Source organism: Symphalangus syndactylus, chromosome 15 (genome assembly GCF_028878055.3).
Source record: "Symphalangus syndactylus isolate Jambi chromosome 15, NHGRI_mSymSyn1-v2.1_pri, whole genome shotgun sequence".
In the NCBI taxonomy this organism is placed as follows: Eukaryota; Metazoa; Chordata; class Mammalia; order Primates; family Hylobatidae; genus Symphalangus; species Symphalangus syndactylus.
Genome location: NC_072437.2, coordinates 47593198 through 47618145, shown reverse-complemented (window position 1 = coordinate 47618145; position 24948 = coordinate 47593198). Strand labels below are relative to the sequence as shown.

Here is a 24948-nt window from a genome sequence, read left to right as displayed (position 1 = left end):
ATGCCTGTAATTCCACCACTTTGGGAGGCCCAGGCTAGAGGATCATTTGAGCCTAGGAATTCAAGACCAGACTGGATCACAAAGTGAGACTCCATCTCTATTAAAAAATAATAAAATATAACTTAAAAATTCATGTTTTTTTGAAATCACAACAGCTACTAGAGTTTCATTTTTCTAAAGAATCATGACTAAGACTACTTTTCTTGTTTATAAAAAGCAAATGAATAGAGATTTACAATTGTCTTGTTTCCTGAAAGTATGTCTTAGAGCATAAAAGGCTTTTGTGATTTCTAAAAGTTCATAAAATTTTCCATTAATAAGTAGGCTTTTCCACTGTGTGCGCTTCCACTAACTCTAGAGCTGGCCAAGAGCCCTGAACTCTAGGAGCCCTTTGAGATATCACCACACCACTGTTCCCCATAACCTTTGCCTTTTGTTCATTCATTATAACTGCTCCAAACCAAGCCAATCAGCCCAAACTGATTTATTCAAAACTGAAACTACTATAGGCAGAGATGTAAAATAATAATAAAGTGATTTTGTGGTACACACCTATGGAGAACAATGAGATCACCAAACTCATTTTCATCTGCAATTTACAGAGAAGGTTTTAGGCATTAATCCATGGCCATTTTATTCACTTTTCTTATTTCCCTTAGTTGGTCTGTTGCCCCTATATGTGTTTTCTAGTTTGTGTACTGAGTAAAATGGAATCTTTCAAGGCAGATTAAAATCTGTTGTAATAATTTTAACTACCACCAAATCACAGCCCTAGTCTTAGGTACTTTAAATATAAGAAATACTTAAAAAAAAGAGCAAAAAATCCACCTTGAACTTAAGTCTGCTTCTATATCAACTACGCTATATACAGCTAGATGGCATGTAAATGATTTACCACAGAAAGGTTCTCTGCTAGTTTCAAAGTTGAAAAGTTAAAAAAGCAAGGGGTGGGGCAGAGGCATGCAGAACTATTGCGCCACATTGAGAATCAGTGTTGCTGTCTCCCTCCAATTAGTATGCTCTCCGTGCCTCATTTTAGAATATATTTAAACCTGCAAGGTTAAAGATAAGTCTTGATACATAATCATGATTGAATTCCTTTTAGAAGCAGAGTAGACGTTCTTGAAGATATGGTCTAAGACTATCAAAAATCCTCAAAATTGAGAATTATTTATATACATGCTGTTGGACCTTTCTATAGCTTTCAAGATTTGGTTATCTCTCTTCATTTGTAGTTCTGGCCTCTTCTTTTTTTTTTTGAGACAGTTTTGCTCTTATTGCCCAGGCTGGAGTGCAATGGTGCGATCTTGGCTCACTGCAACCTCTGCCTCCTGGGTTCAAGCTATTCTCCTGTCTCAGCCTCCCGAGTAGCTGGGATTACAGGTGCATGCCACTATGCCCGGATTTTTTAGTATTTTTAGTAGAGACAGGGTTTCATCTTACTGGAAAGGCTGATCTCAAATTCCTGACCTCAGGTGATCCACCCGCCTTGGACTCCCAAAGTGCTGGGGTTACAGGCGTGAGCCACCGCACTTAGCCCGGCCTCTTCTTAAAAACTCTTCTCCTCTGGCTTCAGGGATGGACACATTTGTCCCTACACCCTGAACACGTTTCCATCAAGAATTACATATTTCTTGTGTATCTCTTCACATCACATTTTAAAAAAAACCCTATGAAAGTTTTCTTTCTCATTTGATCGATTGATAAACACGTATACACAGAGGAACATTTCCACCCACACTTCACAAGTTACTGTGCGGGCCACAGGCAGAGGACACAAAGCACCATTGAGATGAGCCCCGTAGTTGTGCAGTCTCCCTCATAAACTGACCCCCAGTGCATAGGATTCTAACTTAGAACTTAAATATAAGTGCTATATAACAGACTTCTGGGACACTGGAAAGCAGATATCTTAGATGTCATATCTGTGAATGTCAGGGTCTTCTCTGCTAAAATCATGAAATATAATTTTTCTTTTTGAGAACAAAATTAAGTGCTGACTCTTCACTTCCCCAGTGCATTCCTCAGGATTGTCCCATCCTATGGTGAATGCTGTCACTATTCAAAAATGACTGGGAATATCTGTGAGCCAAAAGAACAGTATTACTGTATTTTTTTTCCTGTGTTTCAATCTTGGTTGAAGGATGTATTTGTTCATGTCCTCATCTTATACAAACTCCAAAGAGAAAAATTTACTCTGTAAAATTGGATGGAAGGTGTTTTCCACATTAATTCTGTTTGGTATGCTTTTATAAGAAAGAACAATTCCGTTAGTTCGCATCAATCTATTAGAAATATAGATTTCTAATTTCAGGCTGGGCACAGTGACTCACACCTATAATCCCAGCACTTTGAGAGGCTGAGGCAGGTGGATCATCTGAGGTCAGGAACTTGAGACTAGCCTGGCCAACATGGTGAAAACCCATCGCTACTAAAAATACAAAAAATTAGCCAGGCATGGTGGCACGCACTTGTAATCCCCGCTATTTGGGAGGCTGAAGTAAGAGAATTGCTTGAACCCAGGAGGCAGAGGTTGCAGCGCACTAAGATCGCACCATTGCATTCAAGTCTGGGCAACGAGAGCAAAACTCCACCTCGAAAAAAAAAATAGAAATATGCATTCTCTGTGTTTTGGAGTTTGTTAAAGAGATGTTATTTCCATATTTTGTAACAGTGCCCCCCTTCTCCTGACCCTGTTATGATAAATTGGCTAGTCTCTGTGAAGGCTGGTGAGGTTTCCACGAACTAGAATGTATGACTTCCTTGGGCTTCAGATATGGCCACTGCATTGGAGTTTGTTTGGTCAGACCCCTTCCTGAACCCAGGAACTCAAGGCTCTGGCTTGTTTAGGGAGGTGGCAGTGGCGGTATCTCCAGAAATGACTCTTGAAGAACAAGATCAAAGTTAAAATTCTGTCTCGAGACAGGCCAGGTGCAGCAAGTGAGATATACTGCTATAGTATATACTATAACACCAAGAGAGCATAGGAGGTACACACTAGTCTTTTCTGCTTTCCCAACTTTAAACTAGGCTTACACTACCTTCTTTAGAAAGCCCATTTTGGTTTTGTGAAAAGAGACATTTTCTAAAGAAGATAAGAGCTATGACAGAGGATGAGGTCTTGGCCTTTGCCAGGCAAATTTCTGATAAACTGCATGGTGCTTGAGGTTGCTGTGTGTAGTTGTTTAACAAATAGAAAGGTTGGATACTGTCTTTTGTAATATAAGGAAAACAGATTTTCCACTGAAAAAAAAAACAGAAATTCATACCGCTCTAATAATATGTATTCTAAACATCATCTGGCCTTGATTTCCTTGACCAAAGATACCAGGTTACCTCCACTCTAAGCACCTGCTGTCCCTGAGGTTAGCTGAGATCTGAGAGTCAGGGTGTCTCATTACACCCCAACCAAACCCATCTGCTAATAAGAGAGTAGCTAAGCTTTCTATGTGCCTGCCACATTTAAGCTATCAAATAAGATGTCAGGGGCAAATCAATCATTCAACATTTTTTTTTTTTTGAGATGGAGTCTCGCTCTGTTGCCCAGGCTGGAGTGCAGTGGCGCGATCTTGGCTCACTGCAAGCTCCACCTCCTGGGTTCACACCATTCTCCTGCCTCAGCCTCCCGAGTAGCTGGGACTACAGGTGCCTGCCACCATGCCTGGCTAATTTTTTTTGTATCTTTAGTAGAGACGGGGGTTTCACTGTGTTAGCCAGGATTGTCTAGATCTCCTGACCTTGTGATCTGCCCGCCTAGGCCTCCCAAAGTGCTGGTATTACAGGCATGAGCCACCACACCTGGCCCTTCAACATTTTTATTTATCTCATTTCTGAAAGGAGAACTCCCTAAATCTTGAAAATCATATCTTCCCACTGTTTCTCACATCCAACTATCCTTCATATAAAAGAAAATATAAACAGCCATTTAACATAGGGCCTAGTACTTGCTCCCTCATTAACTCGCTTATAAACTTGTTACTTACAGATTTTCTTTCATGTCAAGTAATTTCTTAGTTAAGAAATTCCAGGCTTACATAAAATGGCTATTTATTTTCCCAAAAGATTCAAAATATCTAAACATTTCGTGGTATTTCCTTTAGATCATTAAGTTAAATATCACAGAAAGAGCTGAAAGCTCCTTTGTATTTTTTTAATTCCTATTTTGTTTCCTTCTTCCACAGTATTGTGGTGTATATCCTTCCTATTCATATTTTTGGCACTTAACTACATATATGTCCATGAACAATACATACAGTTTTGCTCTTTTTAAAATGGCATATAACAATATCATATCTACATACATACACACACACACACATATATACATATATATATATATATATATATATATATATATATTTTTTTTTTTTTTTTTGAAACAGGGTCTCACTCTGTCACCCAAGCTGCAGTGCAGTGGCACGATCTCGGCTCACTGTAGACTTGACCTCCCAGGCTCAAGTGATCCTCCCATCTCAGCCTCCAGAGTAGCTGGGACTACAGGCGTGGGCCATCATGCCTGGTTAACTTTTGTATTTTTTGTACAAATGGGTTTCACCACATTGCCCAGACTGATCTTGAACTTCTGGGCTTAAGTGACCCACCCACCTTGGCCTCCCAAAGCACAAGGATTACAGGCATGAGCCTCTGCAACTGGCCAACAATATGATATTTCTATTTGATTTTTTCATTTAACATTGTATTTTTGAAATTTATTAATACTCTTTCATTTAATAGTAAAAGATTCCATTTTCTAAATGGAGCAGTATTAGTTATCTATCCTTTTCGTGATGAAAAATTAACTTGTTAAAAATATTCACTATTACAAATGCTGCTGCAACTTTCTTCATAGTATACATCTGAGAATTATGGGGTGCCCATATCCATTTTACCAAATATTGCCAAATTGATCTCCAAAGTTGTTGAATCAATTTACACTCCCATTAGTATGTGAATACCCACATTTCCCCATACTGTTGTAAGACCTAATATTTCCAGATATGAAAATTTTTCCCAAGTCTAAAATTATTCCATGTTGTCAATTTTCCTCCCAAATACTAGACTGAGCATGCTGTAACTATCGAAGGAACACTCCCACCTTCCCCATTTATCATTTGGTCCAGAATTTTTTATTTCTATTTTTATTTATTTATTTTTTTGAGACAGAGTCTCTGTCACCCAGCCTGTATGTAGTGCAATGGCGCAATTTTGGCTCACTGCCACCCCTGCCTCCCGGGTTCAAGTGATTCTCCTGCCTCAGCCTCCCAAGGAGCTGGGATTACAGGCGCCCATCACCACGCTTGACTAATTTTTGTATTTTCATTAGAGACGGCGTTCCACCATGTTGGCCAGGCTGGCCTCAAACCCCTGACCTAAAGTGATCCGCCAGCTTCAGCATCCCAAAGTGCTGAGATTACAAGTGTGAGCCACTGTGTCCGGCCCATCCAGAATTTTGGTGCATGTCTTACTATCAAGAGTTAATTAAAAGTTATCTTCATGCATATATTTATCTATATTTTTCAAAACAGTTCTAAGCTCTCCTTTCCTTTTGGAGTTTTCTGTTTGCAAAAGCATATTCTTTATGAGTCTTATCAGCATAAGACTCATATGTGGGGGCAGTAAGTACTCAGTCAATGTATGTCTGAATCCTTTTTTTAAAAAATTTCACTCTTAATGGAATTTTATTTCAGCCCAGTACAGAATTTCAGGATCTTTCAGCCCTTTGAGGAGCCTACTGCATTGCTTTCTGGCATCTGTTGTTGCCCAAAATGTTTTCATTCTTAAATTCCTTTGCAGATAAGCTTTTAAGATTTTCTTTAGGGAATTCATGCTTGACAATTTCACTGCACTACATCTAGATGCGAGTTGATTTTTACTGAGTTTGTCTAAAATCTAAGATTCATAAACTCCCTGAATTTTCCCAAATTACAAGACATCTCTCTGAATGTTGCATTCTGTCTATTCCGATACATGTCATTTTAGATATATGTCTTTTAGATATAATGTCTCTTAACTTTTCTTTCATGTTTTTGTCAGCTTTTCTACTTGTGCCAGAACAAGAACCTGGGCATTATCCTAGATTCATCTTTTCCTTTATCCTTGACGTCCAACTGGCCAACAAATTCTATCACATTTCCATTCACACCGCCATGCCCAGGCTCTCAGGAATTCTCACCTGGCTTCCCGAAATAGTCTCCTTCCCTCTATTTTCAATACATTCAACCCTTCATGCCCCAAATTTTAATGTTACCATGTTAAATCCCATCTACTCCCAAGTTTCCTATGCTTCCCTGTAGAGTTCAGTAAATAAATCGTCAGCTTGGCCCAGAAGGTCTGTGATAACTACATACATGAATACTGCCCTTAAGCTTCATTTCCATTTCTTTTAAGTACTTTTCATTTGAACAATACCAGCCTATCTACTTGTCGAATCTATCTACCAGGATACAGTATGCCCTTTTGTATTTCCAAGACTGTGCATTTTTTAAAAACTGCCCTTCCTTTCCTCCATTGTTACATAGAGAATGTAACTAATACTTTCTTCTGAGAAACAGCATTCTCCTGAAGTGATAACCACACCTCACCGCCACCCAACACCACCACCAAGTGTACTGCCCCTCTTCCTTTGCAATCCACCTCTGTGGGCCTGGGTTCACTGGATTACGGAGCTTGTCTCACTGTGGCTTTTTTGTCTGCTTTATCCATTTGACTGTGAGTGTATTGTGGGTACTGTATGTTGTGCATGTGGTTAAATCATGAATGTGTATTAATCACATGAATAAGTGAATGGAAAGAAATACACTGCACAATTCCTGGGTAAAGCAAAAGGTTGAAAAATTGGAAATTAAAATTTAAAAAAGAAATCTTAATTTTTGAATCTGGCAGGCCAAATTTTATTTAGTTTTGACAGATGAGTCAGAGAGCAACAAACAAAATAAATCAGTACTGTAATCAACATATCTGTTTGAATAATAAGGATATTTTTCTCACTGAGATGTTATAAGATAGAGAATAAAATCCAAGAGTTTTATAACAAGTCAACTAGTTTCATTTGGTTTATAAAGTTCTAGGTGTTATCATTTTTTAATAAAAATATATACATGTCCACATGTATCTGTCTCTGTATATGTGCATTTATATTTATATATAGATGCATAAATAAGGTCTAGTACCAAGTTCTTCTCTGAGCATATTCTAACATGCCCGGGTATCAGATGGACACTGCATTCTGAAACTTACAAATATGCAAGGCCTCTGCAAATTCTGACTGCCTGAACAATAACAACTGGCCAAACTACTGACTGAATAGTAATAATATGGCTGAGCTCCCCTGTATCTTTTCTGGAATAAGGTATGGAATGAATAAATAATGCTAAGAAAGTCTGTGGTGGCTTACTCTTGCTATTAAGGATGATTGCATTCTCAACGTTCATTATAATTATAAATATAGAACACAATACTGAGAAATAGTTATAAACCATTCAGTGGCTTATTTAGACTTATAAATGGACAAAACTGTAATCCTCTGTTTATATCAGATCACACAAAATTATATAGTTAAAACTAGTGTAAATTATGATTGAAAGGAGGTTCATTTTAAGTATGAAGGACTTATCATGGTGACTATTAATCACAATTGGCCAAGACAGGCAAGAAATGTGCTTGTTAATAGTGGCATTAGTTGCAAGGCGGATAATGAGATAATAAAACACATAATTGGAGGTTATACTATCTTGATTACTGTAGATTATACCAATGGGCACAATAATGCCACTAAGTAGTGCATCACCAGCGAGCGCTCATTCGTTAGATGATAAATGGGTAATGATCTATTATAACCATGACTTCCAGAATGTGATAGAAAATACTTCCTATGACATATCATGATACCAACACATTTTGGACAGCATGCAAGATCTTTTACTCTTTGATAAACTTAATAAATAATAGAGAACTACAAAAACAGAAAAGATACTATATGGCTCTGAAAAGACACTGAACAAAAACTGGAAAATGCCAGATTTTACTATGAAGCTACTCTCCATAACCAAACACACACTTTATTGAATTTATTTTCCAATTTTGATGAAGGCATTTCTGAACATCTGCTATATAAGCTTGGATAATTCTAAAACTGTAATGTTATAATGATTATTAGCTATTGGCTAGTGCTCAGAATTTTATTGAACTCATTAATCTACGAAAAATAAATATAATTATAACAGTAATAATAAATGTTGGCCGTGTCTTTATTTTTGTAGTTTTCCCTTGTGTTTTCCAGAAAATTACTACTACCACAATGAGGCAAGATAGAACAGGCGTGTCTGTGTTGTATATATCTTTCTAACCAATTCCCTGCTCAAAAGAGCTCTAGGCAGGGGCCAGATATGTCTAAAAATGACATGGATGTCGATCTCTGAAACGCAGTGAACCACACTTTGACAAAATTTCCCTGCACCTAGAAATGTTAACCTACAGCTTAAGGCTGTTATTTTTCAGGCTGCAGGATGCTAAAGAAATGAAAATACATGATACAATACTATAATATCAATATTTAGCAACATGGAATTACCTCACACAATTCATACACACACACACGTACTTATTTTACATACAGAATAGATTTCATATATAATAAATTTTAATCCTTGTCAAAAAACTAAATGATTTAAAAACATAATGCCACCTAATTTGAGGAATTATGGAATGGGATATTTAAAACTGACACATTCTCTAGATAATTAAGGCATACTTTTTAAAGCATCAAGCCTAAGTAGAGCAAAATGGCTATGGAGTATTTAGAAATTCTGATTTAATTCAAGGCTCTACCACTCTTAAGCTGTGCCCCTATAAGTGGTACAGAAAGCGACATGAGTCTTAGTTTTTCACTGCAAAAGACTGACAATAATATCTATATGTTGGTTATTGTCAGGCTTAAAGATAACATATGTGAAGCAGAAAGAACATATAAGCACTCAATAAAGGTTATTTAATATTATTTAAATGATTTTTAATAAATATATTTACAAGATTTATTACATACTTTGCTGCCTTTTTCAAATGGACTGATGATAATTTAACCTTTCTTTCATTACTAATGGTCATTATTTCAAAAGCAATTATTACGCTGTAATAAAGTATTCTCTCCAAGGACTAAAGCGCTGTGTTAGCCTGTTTGCTCCCATCCAGAAAGACCTTGGTGCAATTATTCAAGTTCTTGTTTTAATAATAATTTTGACATCTTCTTTGCTGTCTGACACTTTTTTACCCTCAGTGCCCCTACACATAAAGGGAGTTTCCTAATTTGGGAAGGGAATTGGCAGATGAGAATCTCAGGAGGTATTCGGCATCTATAAACTGGTAATGCAAAATCAGTAGATCTATTTTCTTTCAATAACGAAATCTACAGAAAGAGAAGTGCTACAAAATTTTGTGGCTATTGGGCATCCATAAAAATCTACTGAGAAGACATTTTGGGGAACCCAAGTCATAAAAGTAACGATTGAGAAATATTCCTATCACTTATTTTTCTTTGCATTTTTATTTGCTATTCTCTACTTATGTGGTTAGAAAATTATATTCACAAAGAACATAACAAATATATCCAAGCCAAGAGTTAAAACGCTTTGAAAGAGGGAGGATCTTGAGTCCTTTCCTATGAGTAACATAGAGTACATATAATGTAGGCAACATATTTTGTATCATATGCAGTATCTGTGTGAGAGGTGACCTCATGGGCTACTTTCCAGTACAAGCACAGTATTCTTTATTCTTTGTGTGCCCTCCATTCTCTACTCTCATTATTTACTCTTTTCCTGGTCTGAAACACTCCTACCTACTTTGAGTACCAAAGCTTTACGCTTCTCCAACTTTCGCCTCAAATGCCAACTACTCTCCCTTCATTATAACATAAGACTGCCTCCAGAGTCTAGTTCATGTTCTCTGGAGATTTACAACCTAGGCCTCTAGAAGGTTTCCTCTGTTTAAAAGGTCTCTGTTTATAGAGGCCTGATTTACAACATTCCCGTCTGACAAAGGCCACACGGGACATGATTAGGGAGCCCTTGGATTTAGCACAGAAGAGACAAAAAAGCAATCAAGAAATTGAAAATTCCTTCTAAACACAGAATACTGGAAACAATTCAGACAAAGCTATTTTAGATTCGTGCTGCGGTTTACTTAATACATTTTTAAGATCAGAGATCTGAGGAGGGAAACCAAATCTTTGTTTTATGGATGCAACAAATGGGCCCACCATGCTAAATACATCATTTATTCTTTCTCACAGAGAGATATTTAACTCTGTAGTACAAATAAAAGTAGCAAAGTAGCATTTCCCTTCTACTTAAGGTTTGTTAAAGGAAATTTATGCTTTTAAAATGCTCTACAAACACCAAAAACTGATTGTACCATTATCAGCTTTTAAATCAAAACAGCTTGCTATCCTGGTAAGGACAGGAAAAACGGTCGATTTATTTCATAAAACTTTATGTACAAAGAGACACTGTCTATGAACTTAATGGAGAGAATATAGAGTCTGGAGAGGTAATTTTTATTACAATTTATAGTGGGATTACCCACACTCCACAGTTTTCAGATTTTATGGCATCATGATGCTGATGCAGTTAACTGCAGTAGGGTAGGAGGCATAATTTGTTTCACCCTGAGTGGGAAATGAAATTGGCATTACTATTATATAAGAAACTTAGCAGATTCTATTAATTGCCTGGATCCAATCAAAGCTATTAGTTATCCTAGTTTCACAGGTAAAATATTTTACCTGAGAGTAAAAGAATAAATAAGAACTGACTATAATTTTCATACAGCAATATCTACGTATTAAGACTGTTTGGAAGCCCAAAGAATATTTCTTACCCACAGGAGTTCATCTCCAGAAACTACTAAAACCTAAATCACATCAAGTATCTATAAGGTACCACCAAACATTATTCTTTAATATTAAATGCTACAAAATAAAACAACTAGGGAAAACAGCAGAAACAATGTATTCAAGAACACCAGACAACTACAGATTGACATACCACAGCAACAGCTTTGGGGATGGTATTCACTCATTCTGCACTTGAGTGTTTATTATGTGTCAGATGTTGGATAAGGCAGTAAGGCAATGAGAAAAGATTATGTGTGTGTGTTTTGGGGGGTGGTGGGGGGGTGGTGGTGGTATATGAATTGCCTTACAATTTGGTATGTACTGTTTCAGAAAAGAAGACATTTGAACCAGATCTTCTGTCAGAGAAAGAAAAGGCTTCCCTTTGCTTTCTACGTGGATAAAGGTAGAATGTCACCTGAAGGGCCATGCAATATGGCTGGGACGTGAGATGTATTTGGTGGAATGGCAACAGACTGAGAGGGAGGCATAGTATGTGAGGTAGATGTGAGGATGTGTGGAGGCTTGCTGGTTACACATCATGTTTGGGCAGCCTTCTATTTCACCATGGGAAGGTTTATTCTACGGTTAGGGTTCAGGACTGCACGGCTACACTGGCCACACAGCATTCCTAAGCATCTCACACAAAACACTGTTCCTGCAGTGTTTCCCACATTAATGCATTCATTTCTTCATCCATCTCTTCAATAAATATTTATTGAGCATTTACTAGTGTCAAACACGATGTTGGGGAAATATTAGCTAATGAGGCTTAAATGGTACTTTCATGGAGCTTAAATTTTAGTGTAGAATTCAGGGAGAACACCTCCCCCCCCAACCACCACCTCTTTATTTTACAAATGAGGATTTATAACAATATAAACCACATTATATAAGCACCACAGTTCTTAGCAGAGGAGCTTATTCTTACTATAGGTTACCCAAGTCCTGCTAGATCTTTCTCTCCCCAAAGAACTGAGAAACCCATATACCTAGCAAAGAATTACCCTTCTTCTAATTCTACCATGCTCCTACTGAACTCCTAAGACTCTAGTGTTTGAAAAGGCAGTTTATCTGATGAATTCTCCAAGGGCTATTCCTAGTTCTCTCAGTTTTACTAAGTTTTCCTACATTCTGTTTTCCTGAACTCTTTCTGTCCCAAGACGTAACTGTCCATTGTATTTATTTTCATTTTATTTTATTTTACTTTTATGAGACAGAGTCTCATTCCATTTCCTATGACAGGCTGCAGTGGTATGAACTTGGCTCACTGCAACCTTTGCCTTTTGGGTTCAAGCAATTCCTGTGCCTCAGCCTCCCAAGTAGCTGGGATTACAAGGCCTATGCCACCATGCCCGGCTAATTTTTGTATTTTTAGTAGAGACAAGGTTTCGCCATGTTGGCTAGGCTGGTCTCGAACTTCTGACCTCAAGTGATCCACCCGCCAAAGCCTCCCAAAGTGCTGAAACTACAGGCGTGAGCCACTGTGCTTGGTCCATTTTAATTTTATTTTCTCTCTATGACCTTCTAGGGCACTGGTATCCTTGCTCAGTGGGTTCACCTCTCAGCAAAACTTCCTAGTAGCACACAAGTTGCCATACATATGCTTCCATTTAGCCAACAAACCTAACCCATAGTTTTAAAAAACACTAAGCACAGATACACAGAATGCAGCATTTTTATTTCCACTGAATAGAGTCACATGCAAATGTACAGGATAGGAAGTGGGATAAGTGGGTAGAAGTTAAACCTTTATTTTTTTTGGCCCAAATCAAATATAGTCCTAAAAAATTTTCATACGCTCGAAGTCTAAAAACAAAGTAGATAACTTAGGTCTCGAATTCAGGTTTGAGTTTTACTTAAAAGGGTCATATTCGCCACACTGTCTTACAACACTAAACTAGTTGGGAAAATCCAGGGGCATGGTAGAAAAAATAATTAGGGGCATGGTAGAAAAAATAATTAGATTACGTAGAGTTCTTGTGTCTTTCAGTTCATGTCATTCTACAATTCTGCCACTAGATGGCAATACAAAGACTGTCATTTTCATTACAGGTCTCATGGTTCCATATTACATGACTTCCGGAAAAGGTGATTTGGTTGATATGAAAGAGAAAAATAAAGACTCAGAAAAAGGTAGAATGGTGAGGAGTGGAGGGAGACAGAGAAAAACAACTGAGAAAAGGAAGAAGACAGAAAAATGGAGGGAAGGTGAGAGAAAAAAGGTGTTGGAACTGAGGAGGGTACTTTGAAAGGCAGGTGCAGAAAGGGCAAGGAAAAGGGAAGGGGCTGAGTGAAAGCGGAGAGAGATCCAGTGGGGTCTCTCTGAAACTTTTTGGACAGGAACCACAGTAAGAAATATGTATTTCAGCATGACCAGTATATATAGACATCCCCTGCCCACAGTACCATATTTGCATATATGTAAACAAGTTAATGAACAAAAGTTTCATGGAATAACATTTATTTGGGTGACACTCTCAGATACTTTTCAACCTACTCCATTCTATTTCATTTATTTAAAATAACTCATTGTGAGCTACTAAACTGATACCCAACCAGAAATGACCCCCAGTGTGATCATCATTTTAGTCTATTGTAAACTAGAGCTGGCTTTTAAAAACAATTTCTTTAAGTGCCACAGCTAGGACTGGGAGATATTCCTGGCCTTGTAAATTGCCTATAAAACATTTGTTGAATAAATGAACTAATTATTAAAAGAAAAAAAGAAGGTGAAGCTGCCTGGTCTTGAAAAACACATACAGTTGGCCAATGATCAAAGTAGCATTTCCCCTACATAAAGGTGGCTGGAGAAAGAATTGAGTATGTGATTATCACCCAGTAAATCGGTAGCTCTTTTTTATTTATTGGATAGAAAGACAAATATCAATTAGTTGTTTTCTAAAGAATACAAAGCAGAATATCCAGTTAATCAAATTCCCCATTAACAAAGGAAAATAGGCAGAGTGAAAGAGCTGAGAAAATAGTAACACAGTCTGGAACAGAAAAAGAATTATTAAGGGAGTAAGAAAAAAACAGGAAACAGAAACCACAGCCACAGAGTTGTAAATTATTAAAAAGCCAATTTAAAACAGTGCTGGTAATGATTCTAAGACTAAGTTTCCCTCTTGGATCTTATATTCTTCCTTCTTTCATTTGTTCCTACTAATGAAAAGGTGTCTGTTTACTAAATATGTTTTCATATATTTATGTATTTCTTACAGTGAGTATAGATGCCAAAATAATTCTACAAATACTTGCAATCTACTGTGTAGAATAAGAATTCCCTTGTAGCATAACAGCACTTGTACTATATGAAATCAGAAGCATATTTAATAAGAACATAATTCCAGGATAGAAAAAATGAGCTTTTTTTTAAATAGAACTATTCACAGGGGATCTAAAAGATATTATACATCAAAATCCAATATGTAATATTCAATGTACTAAATATTATCAGAGAAAACTTTTCAGGTTTGGTGAAAAAGTAAATATGTAGATTACATTAGAATACTTTACCAGTAAAATGTAATTTAATCATAGAAGTATTTCTTTAAACATAAACTAGGTCTTTTTTATTACTGGAGAAACTTGACCTAATAAATAAAATAGTGTGCCAGGTTACCTTATTCAGTAGCACCTAATATCACTTTATAATGAAATGAAAACAAAGCCCATTTTTTAAACATCTTATTGCTTTAGCTGCTTTACCTAACAAATGGATTTGACTGTCCTCTTTATCTTCACTTCCTTAAGTAACATCTACCTTTTAAAATGAACCGTCCCTGGTATCCATATCTTCTCCTCTTCCTCCTCTTTTCTCCTTTAAACTTTTATTTACTATTTAATGCAGGGAGGTGGGGGGAGCTAATTAAACTCATTTCTGGGCATTTGACAGTCTATGAAGAGCTTAGAGTTTTCTCTTTTCTGCTAGCTCCCTTAGAACAATACAGACAGTTTCTGTCTCCTCCCTGCACCAGTTATTATCATCGAGTCTTAGAACTATCCCAGTCTATGCCAGATGAAGCAGAGGAATCGACAGATTGTAGGCATTTCAGATAAACAAGAGCGTAAGAAGCCAATTTTTTTGATGGAATCTATTCAACCTCTTGTGCATGCCCAGAAGTGAAAAAATGCAGGTAAGTTTCTACCATGTTGAAAATCAGGTAAAAATAAACCACAAATCACCAACGTATCTGTAGGAAAAAAAAGGGTTCTGAAATCACAGGGAAAATTCAATTTTTCATAAATATGGGCTGCCTGCCTTTCTCTCACTATTTAACAAGCTCCTATCTTTGTTTTGCCATAAGAATGAAACACTCAAGTCTTATCAAAGCCTATATTTAATCACCATAAACCAAAAAACAGCAATATTCCAGTCCCATTTCCCAATAAACAACATTAAAAAAGTAAAGACCATAAGTAACTGGCTAGTTTGTTGTAAAAATCAAATTCTAAATTGAAGAATTAACCTATGGCTAGTAGTCACCATACTTAAGAGTGAACAGAATCAATTCATCAAGGGAAGCAAAGATAACTTCACACATAATCACAGGTCAGCTATCTAGGACTATTCTGTCATATGGATGGGTGACGCCAGGATTCCACCAAATGGTGAACAAAAGAGGACAGTCACGTAAGGTAGACAGAAGTGAGTCTGTGACATGAACGAAGTCTCTAACAACTGAGTACAGGAAGGATTCATGACCTGAAACAAAGACACCAACAAGTGAGAAAGCTGGCGACAGAAGAAAATTAGTGAAACAAAGAGATCTGAAATGGGAAGTTCCATGGGAATAAACTCCAGTTGCATCAACGGGACAGAACCTAAGGTCACAACGCCCAATGAGTTTTGCAGCAATCTCTGCGATGACTATATTTTCTTTCACAAATATAACCTGCATGAGACTAAAAATACACTTGTGGCTTCTTTCTATAGGTTGCCGAGAAAAGCAACAGCCTGTAGGAAGAAAATGGGGTGTATTTCAAATTAGTTTACAGCCATATCCCTTTGAAACTCCTGAATGGATCCTATGAAAATAACACATTTTTGGAGGATTCTTCACCGTGTGTCTGTGTCTAAATATAGTAAGAAAGCAACATTCTTTAAAAGGAGGAGACCAAAGAAATTGCACACCCAAATTGGATTGGTTTCTTAACAGCAGTATCAACATGTTCTACTCAGGTATTTTGGGAAAAGTACTTCATACTCAAGGATCCAAACACACAATTATTTTAATAAGAAATAATGCATTTGGACCTATAATAAGTTATTTTTTCAAGTATGACGCTATTTCAATAAAAGTCTTAATGTAATAAATATATTTTGCTAAAATGCTGGTAGACTCTGCTTCTGGTGTTAAATTTGCATGAAAGAAAATGTGGGATGGTGGGAAACCAGAGCTGGGCTCTTTTTCTTCAAGCAATCTATTTTATTACCGTCATCTGGACATTTGATTGCTTTTGTGTGGTTAAGGAAAAGACAGAAATGTAGGGAAAGGGGAGAAATAGCACAGCATCTACATAAGTTAATAAAGAAGACAAGGATAGTGGTTAGCAAAGAAAATTGGGCAAAGTAAAATACCCACCTGGCTGTACCAGGCTTCTGCAGGCCCTGATGGTTTCAAAGCCACTAATCAATCATGTCCTTGCTCAAGTCTCACTCCCAGGCACCAAGGTTACCTATTCCTCCATCAACATGGAGAAAGAACTGGCTCAGGTATAGAACAGAGGAGATGCGTCCTTTTGTTTTTTACTCCCCAGATCTTTATTTGGCTATGACATTAACTTTTTTTTTTTTTTTTTTTTTTTTTTTAAAGATGGAGTGCAATGGTGTGATCTCAGCTCACTGAGGCTGGAGTGCAATGGTGTGATCTCAGCTCACTGCAACCTCCATCTCCTGGGCTCAAGTGATCCTCCCACCTCAGGCTCCTAAGTCCCTGGGACCACAGGTGCTTAACACCATACCTGGCTTTTTTTTTTTTGGTAGTTTTGGTAGAGACAAGGTTTCACCATGTTTCCCAGGCTCATCTCGAGCTCCTGAGCTCAAGCAATCTGCCTGCATTGGCCTTCCAAACTGCTGGGAATATAGGCATGAGCCACCACACCTGTCTGACATTACCTTCTATGTATCTTGAATTTCTAAAATGTAATACCTATTAATGTTTAAATGTAAAAAAATGCCTTTAAAGGACAAAATGATTATTTTGGACTCATGGTTTATTTTCAGTTATCCTGCACATTCCACTAGACAATGAAGAAAAAATGTTGATCTTATATTTATATAATTTCTGGTATCATTTTTATAACTATCAATGGAACTCAAATTTTACTTTTATTTTTATTTATTTGCTAATAATCCAGTAAAGAGTTGAAAATGGACAATTCTAAAGCAGGAAGAATTATAGAAGCAAAGTCCTTAATTGCGCGTTATTGCTTATATTGTACTGTAAACATACCTGCATCTTGCAGTAATTAATCTGAATTCTAAAGTCTATTTATTATGTTGACAAAATTGTTAGGAAAACGGTACATAATGGAAAATGAAAGGAAATACAAAAAACAGAAGATAATGATGTAGGATTATTCCTGACGGCATATAAATTTGCTACACTAGCTCCTTCTTTTAAAACCTCTCCTTTGAGAACCTAAATGCCTCTCCAGCTCTCATTCCGTTTCTCTACAACTCTTTAAAGCAAAACTACTCCAAAGAGCTAGCTAGACTTTCAATCTCCTCTTCCTCACCTCCCATCTGAACACCAACTTACTTTAGGCAGTCTTTTGTCCCTACCATTCCACTGACACACTGCTGGTCAGTGTCAACAATGAACACTCCCTCGCCAAATCCACAATTCTCAGTCCTCATTTTATTTGGCCCCTGAGCAGCATTTGATACCATTAACAAGTTGCTCTTGAAAACACGCTCCACCTGCATTCTCTTAAACATTACTCCACTTTCCTCATGAACAGATGGGTCTCCATGCTGACTGTTGCATCCCTCTTCACTTTCTAACCTCACAATGCTCAAGTGTCCAGTTTTCCATGCTTCTCCTTCTCCATTTGGCTCTCCTGAGATGATCCCTAGTGATTCCCAAATTTTATTTCTCCAAATCTGTCTCCTCTTTCCTCTGAGCTCCAGGCTCACCCACCCAACTTCCATCTCAAGCTCTATCAAAATGTGGAACAGGCTTGATTTAACACGTCCCAAAGGGAATTCCTCTCTCAACCCCACTATGCTCATCTTAGTAGAGAACAATAGCTCAGCCAAAAACCTAGAAGTCGTCCTTACTTCCTCTCCTTCCCTCATATCCCACCATCCGACCCACACCGCAATAGTCCCCCTTACTAGTTCCTCCTAGTTCTGCTCCTTCCCCATATTCTTTACAGCATGCAGTGGTTCAACGATTTTTGTAAAAGGCAAAACAGATCATGTCACCCTCCTGTTCATTCTGAATCCAGTGGCTTCCCAACATATTTAAAACAAAACCAAAGACTATACAGCATTGTCTTGGGAACCTACCAGATCCCTCATTTACCCTCCCCTCCCCTCCCCCTACTCAAGCCTCTCTAGTTCCACCAGCCTCCTAGCAGCTCCTCCTCACAAAGGCCATACTCGCTCATGCCTCAAAGTCTTTGAACCTGCAGTTCTCTCTTTTTGAAAAGGTCTTCCACAGTTATTACTGACACAGCTTACTTCTCAGAGAGGCCTTCCTTGATTATACCTAAAACTGTGCCCCTCTCCTATTAATTTTCCAATTCCCTTATCATGCCTTGTCTTCATAGCACTTGTAGCATCTGATACACATGAACTGTCACTACTACTAGAATGTAAGGTCCCTGACAGTAGGGACTTGCTCATTTTGGGACACCAATTCCTAGAAATGTGGTTGGTATAAAGTAAATGCACACTGCCTATCAGAAGGAAGGAGAATCTTAGACGCGCCTGCTCTTCCATCAAGGCAATAATGAACCAAGAATAACTTTGCCTGAGATCTGTCTTGACCCTCTATACCAGGGGTGTCCAATCTTTTGGCTTCCCTGGGCCACAACTGAAGAAGAAAAATTAACTTGAGCCACACATAAAATACACTAACACTAATGATAGCTGATGAGTCTTTAAAAATTGCAAAAAAGTCTCATAATGTTTTAAGAAAGTTTACAAATTTGTGTTGGGCCTCATTCAAAGCAGTCCTGGGTTGCATACAGCCCACAGCTGTGGGTTGGGCAAGCTTGCTCAATGCTTTCCTTCTATTAAATATTGGTGAAAGCTAATGAGTGTCTCCCAGGAAATGTGCCACAAACTTATCCAAAAAGTACTTAAATTCCTTTGTGAGGTCAAATAATTCCTTTAGGGTTCGGTTTATAAATATCATGTCTTAGATTCCACAGTATAGGCTGGTGCAAGAGTAAATGCAGTTTATGCCATTCCTTTGACAAAAATCGCAATTACTTTTGCACCAACGTAATAACAAAACTCTCCTCTCTATGTGGGAACCCTGCACCTCCCAGTACCACCACTGTGGGGGGCTAACTGCTATTCGTCCTTATGTATCAAGTGGAAAAATGTCTTCCTCAGGAGACGTTTCCTGACATCCTCCCTCTCATAGCTCAATTCTAAATTATGTTTGTTTACTGTACCTTCTAGGACATCATTCCATTTTTCTTCATATCACATATTATATCCAAGGCCCAATAGCGATGTCAGGGTGTTCTGTGCTAGCTGACAACCTGCCATTGCTTTAGATCACTATTCTTTACACACTTGGAAAGGCTGAGGTTCTAGCCTCACTAGAAGGCATTTTCACACTTCTCACGAAGGAGTTTTAAAAAAATCTTTTCATGCCATTCTGTCCTTAGTCAAGCATCCCTTGCGGAAGTTTCACCCCAACCCTTCCCAAACCCTCACCACTCCCTGAGCATCACAGTAAATACATGTCTTCCTAGAACATGACGTCCTACATGAAAATACTTTGGTCAAATACAGCTTTCTCTATTTGCGATTATAATTAAACTCATGCCACTGGGCAACTCCCTGGCTGGTCTATTTTAGTCCAACTCTGTCCACAATTATCAGTTATTTGTTTCTATGATTATTTCGTGGAAAGTCAGTAGCTCTCATTAGACTGTAAGCACTATGAGACAGAAACAACATCTGCTTTGCCCAACACTGTATCTTTGGTGTCAATAAAATGCCTGATAATGATAGATGCACAATAGACAGCTGAAAGGACAAATGGTTCAACTGACAGGACACGTGAGCTTAGACGGATGTGCGCATTCACAGTCCTTCATGTAATGTGACATGTAGGGTAATCTATTTCTCTATCAGAGACCAGATACGTTATACCAACTTTAAAAGTAGCCAGTACAATCATCAACATTTATGCGTTACACTTTGTATTTTTATTATTAGCATTTTGAAAATCCAACTTCCCTATCGTATTTTCCTTTGCTCATGCATACCAGAAATACACACCCAAAGTAGGAAGGGAAATGTGGGCTCCCTTTATTCTCTCAGCCTTCACTGCTGGCTCACTGCCCAGCTGCATATATGCTAAACAAAGAATTGAGGAATTACTGAAATGCCCTTTCCTTTATTCATTCTGTGAGGTAGGTAGGCTTCTTCCACTAGACAGTTTTACTATTACTTAATTAATCAGTTAAGCAATAAAAAAGTATAAAATGCTATAGCAACATTTGTAGAATATGGTGATTAAAAAAACAGTATAAACTAATAAAAATAGAAAATATGGGGATGTCCTCAGATAATTTCTCATACTAAACTCTCATCCCTTATAATTTGTTATTGTAAAAACTTTGAGAAGTAGTTCCATACCAATGTCTTGAGGTAGTTTTTCTGTTTAAAATTCAAGTTTTTTTTCCTCCATACTTGTTTTTATAAAAAAGAGAAAAGTTTTTTTGCATATTATTGATTTTGGTATTTTTTGGGAGAGATAATAAGTAATTTCAATCATTTATTGATAATTGATGGATGCTAGACATGTATACATTATGTTCTTTTTTTTTTTAGATAAGAGTCTCACCCTGTTGCCCAGGCTGAAGTGCAATGGCGCAATCTTGGCTCACTGCAACCTCCACCTCCCAGGTTTAAGCGATTCTCCTGCCTCAGCCTCCTGAGTAGCTGGGATTACAGGCGTGCGCCACCACCCCTGGCTAATTTTTGTATCTTTAGTAGAGATCGGGTTTCAAAATGTTGGCCAGGCTGGTCTCGAACTCCTGACCTTGTGATCCGCCCACCTTGGCCTCCCAAAGGGCTGGGATTACAGGTGTAAGCCATCACACCTGGCCTATACATTATGTTCCTAATCTTCCCAATAATCTTCTAGGCTAGATCATGTTATTATCCCTATTTTATCACTAATAAAAATGAAGATTAATGAGACTAAATAACTTTCCCATTTACACAGGTATAAGTGACAGAGCTAGGGTTTTAATTCATACATCCTTGACCCCAAATCTCATATTCCTAATGATCATAGCACAATCTGCAGGGTTTATGCTTAAATTTTTATTCTTGATATGAGAAAACTACTGAGTAAAAAATAATGCATGAAACAAATATACTCATGTAGAGAGCAAATTATAGCATGAGTCTTAAAAGTTCTGCTGCAACAATTCATTTTCCAGAAAATTAAATTTTAGCAATATTACTTTATATATTATACTTTTAAAATAAAATCTCTCTCACAAAATGATCATGGCAAACAAAAAAAATCACCTTTCTTTCATTAGTGAATCAAAATAGTATGAAAGGTCATGAGCAACATTAATATCTTTATTAATTAACTTTATAATAAAATAATTTTTATCTTATTTTAGAAAGATTAGGTTCTATCATGTACACATATACACATAGATAATATCAACTTTGAATGTTTTGCTACTTGTTAATTTCGAATTCTTAAAACATTTGCAATATCATTTCTAAATTGTAAAAGAAAATAAATATCTGATTTGGCCTGCAGTTATGTTATTATTATTCAAATCTGATTTGTTCAGTTCAATCAGAAGTGTCAGCAATATCAAAGAGGGTTTGGCTCAGGTAAAATCCCTGAAAAGGTTCCCTAATTCCTCTTCTTCCTCTACGTTTTCACTAGAGAATAGTGGGACTAGCTTCTGGCCCATTAGAGAACAAAAGAAAGAGATTATCAAGTAAGCAATGAGTGTCTGCATCTCAAGTTTGCAGTGTAAAAAGCCTGTATGCTCTGAATCATCAGATTGTAGTTTGGTTAAACTAGGAAGGTGAAACTTATTTCACGTGTGATGAAGAAACTCACTGCAGATAAAACAATACCTTGCTAATGGTGAATGCACAATTTTATAATTCATATCTGTAAAAATTTCTGTAAGTTCACAATCAAATGTTACTTCTATGTATTTATTCCCACCTCATACAAGAACCCAAACAACCATATTTACTAGCGTTTTATGAGAAGGCAGTGTTTTATGTACTCATCGATCATATTTTAATTACAGGCCTCAGTAGTAATATAGTGTCAAAGCAAAAAGTAATACAACATAAATCTTAATCCATCATTATTTCTAGGCTCTGAAGACAAAGTACATACATATGTATTTACTTTAAAAGGGAATAAGTCAATGATTATGGGCATTTTGCATTTCTATTGAGGGGTGGCTTGGTTTTTAGATTCACGGGTAGTGAAGAAAGAGAAAAGCATGATGCCATCACAATTTCTTCTGGTAAAATTCAGGGAAAAAAAGAACTTAGCAGTAGAATATAACTTCATGACCAGCCGCATAACTATCAAATTTAATTAAAAAACTAGTGATGATTACACATAGTCATGTAGCAAAGTTATCTTCCTGCCTTCTACCCTAAAAGGGAATATTAATATTGCATCTTGAAACATTTCCAGTATATTGAGTCATCCTGTTCCTTAAAATAATAACTTGGCCTTATAAGAAGTTAATAACACAAGCTACGTGATACTATTATAGTCAAACACCTAATTTTAGAATTACTTTAATGGCAACTTAATTTATAGGTTGCTCAAAAGTGAATGATTAGATTCCAGGCATTGCAACTTCACAACATTCTATATTATTATCACCTAAATAAATTCCAACTGAACAACTCAACAAAGAAATATCCGGATTTACTTAAAAAATTTACAATTCATAATCAGTAATTTATACTTCATAAGCAATTATGTTCACCACAGATTGCTCTTTCCAACTGAGGACTTGAAGAGCATTTCAAAGCAAGTATTATTTTGCAAACTTAGATATCTGAATTCTGACATTACGTGACCTATGGTAAGTAAAAATACACTAAGCAAAACTGGAGCATATACCTACATAAACATAGAGTGAGTTCCCTCTAAACTGTGTTCTACTTAAGGCTGAACAGCTGGTGTCTCCATGTTGCTCTACACAGAACTTCTTTAGATGTAGTGTTTGTATACAATTTAGGTTTTGTTCACTGCAAAAATGAAGTCACCTCTAGTGCTGAAATAAATCAAGGCTTGTTTATGTCTCTTACCTTTGCCATGGCCTCTCCCATCCTCCAAAAGCGGCACGACAATAGTGTTGTTCACATTTCCAGGTGACCTTACAGCTGTGTAGACAACAGGCACCGACTGTACCACCACGGGGATGCGGTGAACATGACTCAGTTTGTTAGACTGTAAATTCATGGGACTTGAAGGCGGTACAGGATGGATAATGTGCAAAAACTGCTGGCCTCCAACACCAGATGCAGAGGCAACAAGGGGCCCTGGAGTTAATACTGTTGACGAAGATGACGCTGAAGATACTGATGTGATAACAGTTGGGGATGAGGCTAGACGACTAGAAGACGATGAAGAGGTTGAAGTTGAAGAAGGTGAGGAGGCAGACGCTGTCATGGAAACTGGGGAGGATGAAACGGCAGTAGGGGACGTCCTGGCTTTGTTTATTGACAAGTCCACTGGCTCAGTTTGTGTTTGGAAGTGATCTACAGATAACGAGTCCTCCGGGGGCTCCCCTTTCACATTATTTAGCAACAGGGGAACGGCTTCCATATCGGGATAGTTGTGGACGTTTGGAGACTGTGGGGAGAAAAATGGAACATATATTTATCTTTGTTTATCACACATTTTATCGATGCATGGCTTACCACTTGAATGTTTATTAATTTTTCTCTTATTGCTATGGGACATTTACTCATTCTCCAAATATCTGAAGGATTGCTCAGTGACAGTCACTGTGATTGAAACTGAGGGCATAAGAGTACAAAATAGAGTAAGGCCTCTACCATAAAGATATTTTCATTCTATTGGGACAGATAGACAATTATTAAAATACTATGAAATCAGTGCTCTATGAAGGAGAAAAGAGGCCATACGAATCTCTAGGATTCTAACCCTTACTCAACACTATCACCACATGGAAACATACTACCTGGCAACAATAGTGGGAAAACTCACTACGACATTTCTACTTTCACATTGTTGCAAGAGTTACCATGCCATACTCACTACATTCTGAGCATTAAGAAAGGGCATAAAGTTCTTCAGCCTCCCACACCTGATCACTAGTTTATTAAATGGAAGTCATTTCTAATAATTAGCTAACTCTTTTCAAAATAATGTGCACAACTACAAGTGACATTTTAGGAAATAATAAATTAAGAAAAACTTATTCTAAAAATTATAATTTGTCTATGAATTTTCATTTAACCTGAAATAATGATGATAATGTTGTTCAAGTTCACCTGCACTCTTTTAAGTTTTAATGAGCAAAATCTGATAATAATAGACTCCAAGATTTTACCCAGACTAATGTGATCAGCATGCTATTTGCATGAATATAATTTTACTCATATATCTATTCATTCACAAATTCAACAAACATTTATGAAACGTCTGCTTGTAAGTCCCCAAATGGCATAAGAGTACTATTAGTGGTATCAGTCGAGACTAAAAAGAGAGAATTAGACTATACTGATTATTTTGGTTACATCTGTTTGGCCAGGTTAACATAGACATTATTTCTCTATTATATGAGAAACAAAAACTTTTTTTCACTTTTTATGGATCAGA

General features: G+C 37.2%; 1 protein-coding gene across 11 annotated transcripts in view; it reads right to left on the bottom strand.

Annotated features, from left to right (window-relative positions):
- The window catches only part of KLF12 (KLF transcription factor 12), a 450646-nt gene that overhangs the window by 137146 nt on the left and 288552 nt on the right, over positions 1 to 24948 (bottom strand). For all 11 annotated transcript variants that reach the window (XM_055245003.2, XM_055245008.2, XM_055245007.2 and 8 more), the window contains one exon: positions 23409 to 23955. In XM_055245003.2, the coding sequence (XP_055100978.1) occupies positions 23409 to 23955 (547 nt within the window). The remainder of the gene's footprint in view (positions 1 to 23408; positions 23956 to 24948) is intronic.